At 69.6% G+C, this 3,066-nt stretch overlaps 1 protein-coding gene across 1 annotated transcript in view; it reads right to left on the reverse strand.

The window, feature by feature from the left end:
• MEGF8 (multiple EGF like domains 8) overlaps positions 1-3,066 on the reverse strand; it is a 28,999-nt gene that overhangs the window by 15,189 nt on the left and 10,744 nt on the right. The window contains 6 exon segments of the mRNA XM_026077360.1: positions 8-192; positions 352-584; positions 1,136-1,375; positions 1,674-1,787; positions 2,338-2,469; positions 2,672-2,834. Of these exon segments, the coding sequence (XP_025933145.1) occupies positions 8-192; positions 352-584; positions 1,136-1,375; positions 1,674-1,787; positions 2,338-2,469; positions 2,672-2,834 (1,067 nt within the window).

Below are 3,066 nucleotides of genomic sequence, written 5' to 3' on the forward strand. Positions count from 1 at the left end.
CGGGGGCGCAGCGCTCGCAGTGGGGTCCCTCGGTGGGGGGGGCACAGTAGCAGGCACCGGTGGCCCCGTGGCAGTAGCCGCGCTGGGGCAGCCCGTGGCCGTGGCAGCGGCACTGGCGGCAGCCGCCAGGCTGCGTGGCGTCACCGAAGCTGCCAGGGCGGCAGAGCTCGCAGCGCTCCCCGTGCGTCCAGTCTGTGGTGGCAGCAGCACCCGTGTTGGCACCCGCGCGCAGGGGTGCAGCCAGGGGCGTGGGCGCGCAGTCAGGGACATGTGTGTGCACGGTTGGGGACACGTGTACGGTGGGCACACGCGTGTGTGCAGTCAGGGACGTGTGCACAGTCGGGGACTCACTCTGGCAGTGGTCACAGACGCCGGGTCCCGCCRTCTCGCAGCTGCTGTGGAAGTTGCAGCCGCAGTCCACGGAGCAAAGGGCAGCGCCGTCCCCGTCCCCATCCCCGTCCGTGTCTGTGTCCCCGTCCCTGTTGGCGGTGGCGTTGGCTGGCCCCGAGGTCCAGCCCAGGTGGCATACGCAGGTGTAGTTGGGGGCCCCGCTGCAGTAGCCATGGCCGCAGTCCTCGTAGCACCTGCGGGGATGCGCGGGGATGCCCCGAGTTGCCTCCCCACCACCACCACCAACGGCGCTGCCGAGGGCACCGTCCCCACATCCCCTCATGTCCCCATCGCATACAATTGCAGGAAACCGTCCCCGTGTCCCCATCACATGCAATTGCAGGACACGGTCCTTGCATCCCCTCATGTCCCCATCATACGCAACTGCAGGGCACCATCCCCATGTCCCCTTGCATCCCCATCACATGCAATTGCAGGGCACCGTCCCCTTGTGTCCCCAACGCTCGCGACTGCAGGGCACCATCCCCTTGTGTCCCCACCACAGGCAATTGCAGGACACCGTCCTCATGTCCCCATCGCACGCAACTGCAGTGCACAGTCCCCGTGTCCCCATCGCATGCAACTGTCATGCACTGGCCCTGTGTCCCCTCGCATCCCCCCATGTCCCCATTGCATGTTTCTGTTGTGCACAGGCCCTGTACCCCCCCACACGGCCACCGCGTTGCAGCACACAGTCCCCACATCCCTGCGTGTCCCCTGCATCCCTGTCCCATGCCCCGCTCACGTGCGGTTGCAGTGGGTGGTGCCGTCACCGGCGTAGCCCCGGCGGCAGCGGCACTCGAAGGCCTGCGGCGTGTTGTGGCAGGCGGCGAAGGGGTGGCAGGCGGCCATGCCCAGGCGGCACTCGTCCACGTCGGGGCACTGCGCATAGGCCCACAGCGCCGGCGGCCCCCCGGGCGCTTCCCCCAGCGCCGCCGAGCAGTTGGGGTAGCCACTCAGCCCCGAGAAGTCCCCTTCCAGGCACCTGCAGGGCGGGCATGAGCTGCCGTGGGGCGCGACCCACCACGGGTGCAACCCGCTGGGGGGCACGATGCACCATGGGGCACAAGCCACTGCGGGTGCGATCTGCCGCGGGTGCAATAGGCCGTGGGTGCGATCCGCCATGGGACACGAGCCACCACAGGTGCAATCCACCACGGGTGCAATCTGCCATGGGGCACGATGCACCATGGGGCACGAGCCACCACGGGTGCGATGCGCCGCGATGCACAATGCGCCGTGGGGCACAGCACCGTGGGGCGGCCCCAGCCCCGGCCGCTCACCTGCCCAGTGTGGGGTTGTCAGCGTTGCCGCACCAGCCGCACTCAAAGTTCTGCAGACACTCGCGGCACGTGTTGAAGCGGGAGCAGTCCAGGCACTGGGGCACCGAGTGGACGCTGCGGGGTGCCGCCACGTCACCCCCCGCCCCGAGGACCCAGGCCTCCGGGGCCTTGCTGGCCTCGGGGCCGCCCCAGACCTCCTTGTCCCCCCCCACCGTGTCTCCAGGGTGTCTCCATGCCCCCCGACCCCCTGGGATGTCCCCTGGACCTCCAGAACATCCTCCTGTATCCCCAGGACATCCCCTAGTCCCCAGGATGTCCCCTAAACCACCAGGACGTGTCCCCAGGATGTCCCCTGACCCCAAGATGTCCCTGTGATTCCCCAGGATCCTCTGGGATGTTCTCTGACCCCATGGATGTCCCTGTGCCCCCCCCAAGATGTCCCCTGGACCCTCAGAAGGTCTCCCGACCCCAAGAACATCCCTGTGCCCCCTAGGACCCTCCATGATGTCCCCCATGCCCCCAGGATGTCCCCAGACCCCAAGGATGTCCCTGAGGCCCTCAGGACCCTCCAGGATGTCTCCTGACCCCACGGATGCCCCGGTGCCCCCAGGACCCTCCAGGGTGTTTCCTGACCCCACAGATGCCCCAGTGCCCCCTGGCTCACCTATCATACCAGCCCCGGCAGTCCCCGTATGGGTACTTGGCCAGGTAGGCGGCGAAGAAGAAGCAGCTGCGGGTCGACTGGCACCAGGCGCACTGGCTCGAGTTGGAGAGGCACTCGGAGCAGGAGCGGCGCCTGCGGGCGGCGTCAGACCCCAGCCGGCCCCACGGCCGCCCCACGGCCCCCAGACAGCCCCCCGGCCACCCCACGAGCCCTGTGCAGCCCCTGCGGTCGCCCCAGGGCCACCTCGCATCCCCCAGCCGGCCCCCGTGGCTGCCCCACAACCACCCCACAGCCGCCCCACAGCCCCCGGCTGCCCCCCCGCCCCGGCACTCACTGATTGCAAAGGCTGGGGCAGTGGTGGGGGGTGCGGATGGCCCCCGGCTGCCGGCCCCGGCGGCTGCACACGAAGTCCCCCTTCTTGCTGGTGTTCACCTGCCACTCGCAAAAGGGGTCCTGGGGGGCCGCAGGGGGCATGGTGGGGGCCGTGGGGCCACCCCCTGCCCACCCGGCCCTGCCGCCCCACGGCCTCCCCCCCTCTCCTGGGGGCGTCACTCGCTCCCAGCCCCTGGACCCCTCTCCGGACCCCAAACCCCGCTCCCAGCTCCTCTTCCAGCCCCAAATCCCATCCATGGTCCCCAAATCCCCTCTGCAGACCCCAAGCTCCCTCCCTGCCTCCCCAGCAGACCCCAGGCCCCCTCTCCTGACCCCAAACCCCCTCCCAGCCCCTCT

The sequence above is a fragment of the Apteryx rowi genome, unplaced genomic scaffold, assembly GCF_003343035.1.
Source record: "Apteryx rowi isolate R43461 unplaced genomic scaffold, aptRow1 scaffold_1113, whole genome shotgun sequence".
Lineage (NCBI taxonomy): Eukaryota > Metazoa > Chordata > Aves > Apterygiformes > Apterygidae > Apteryx > Apteryx rowi.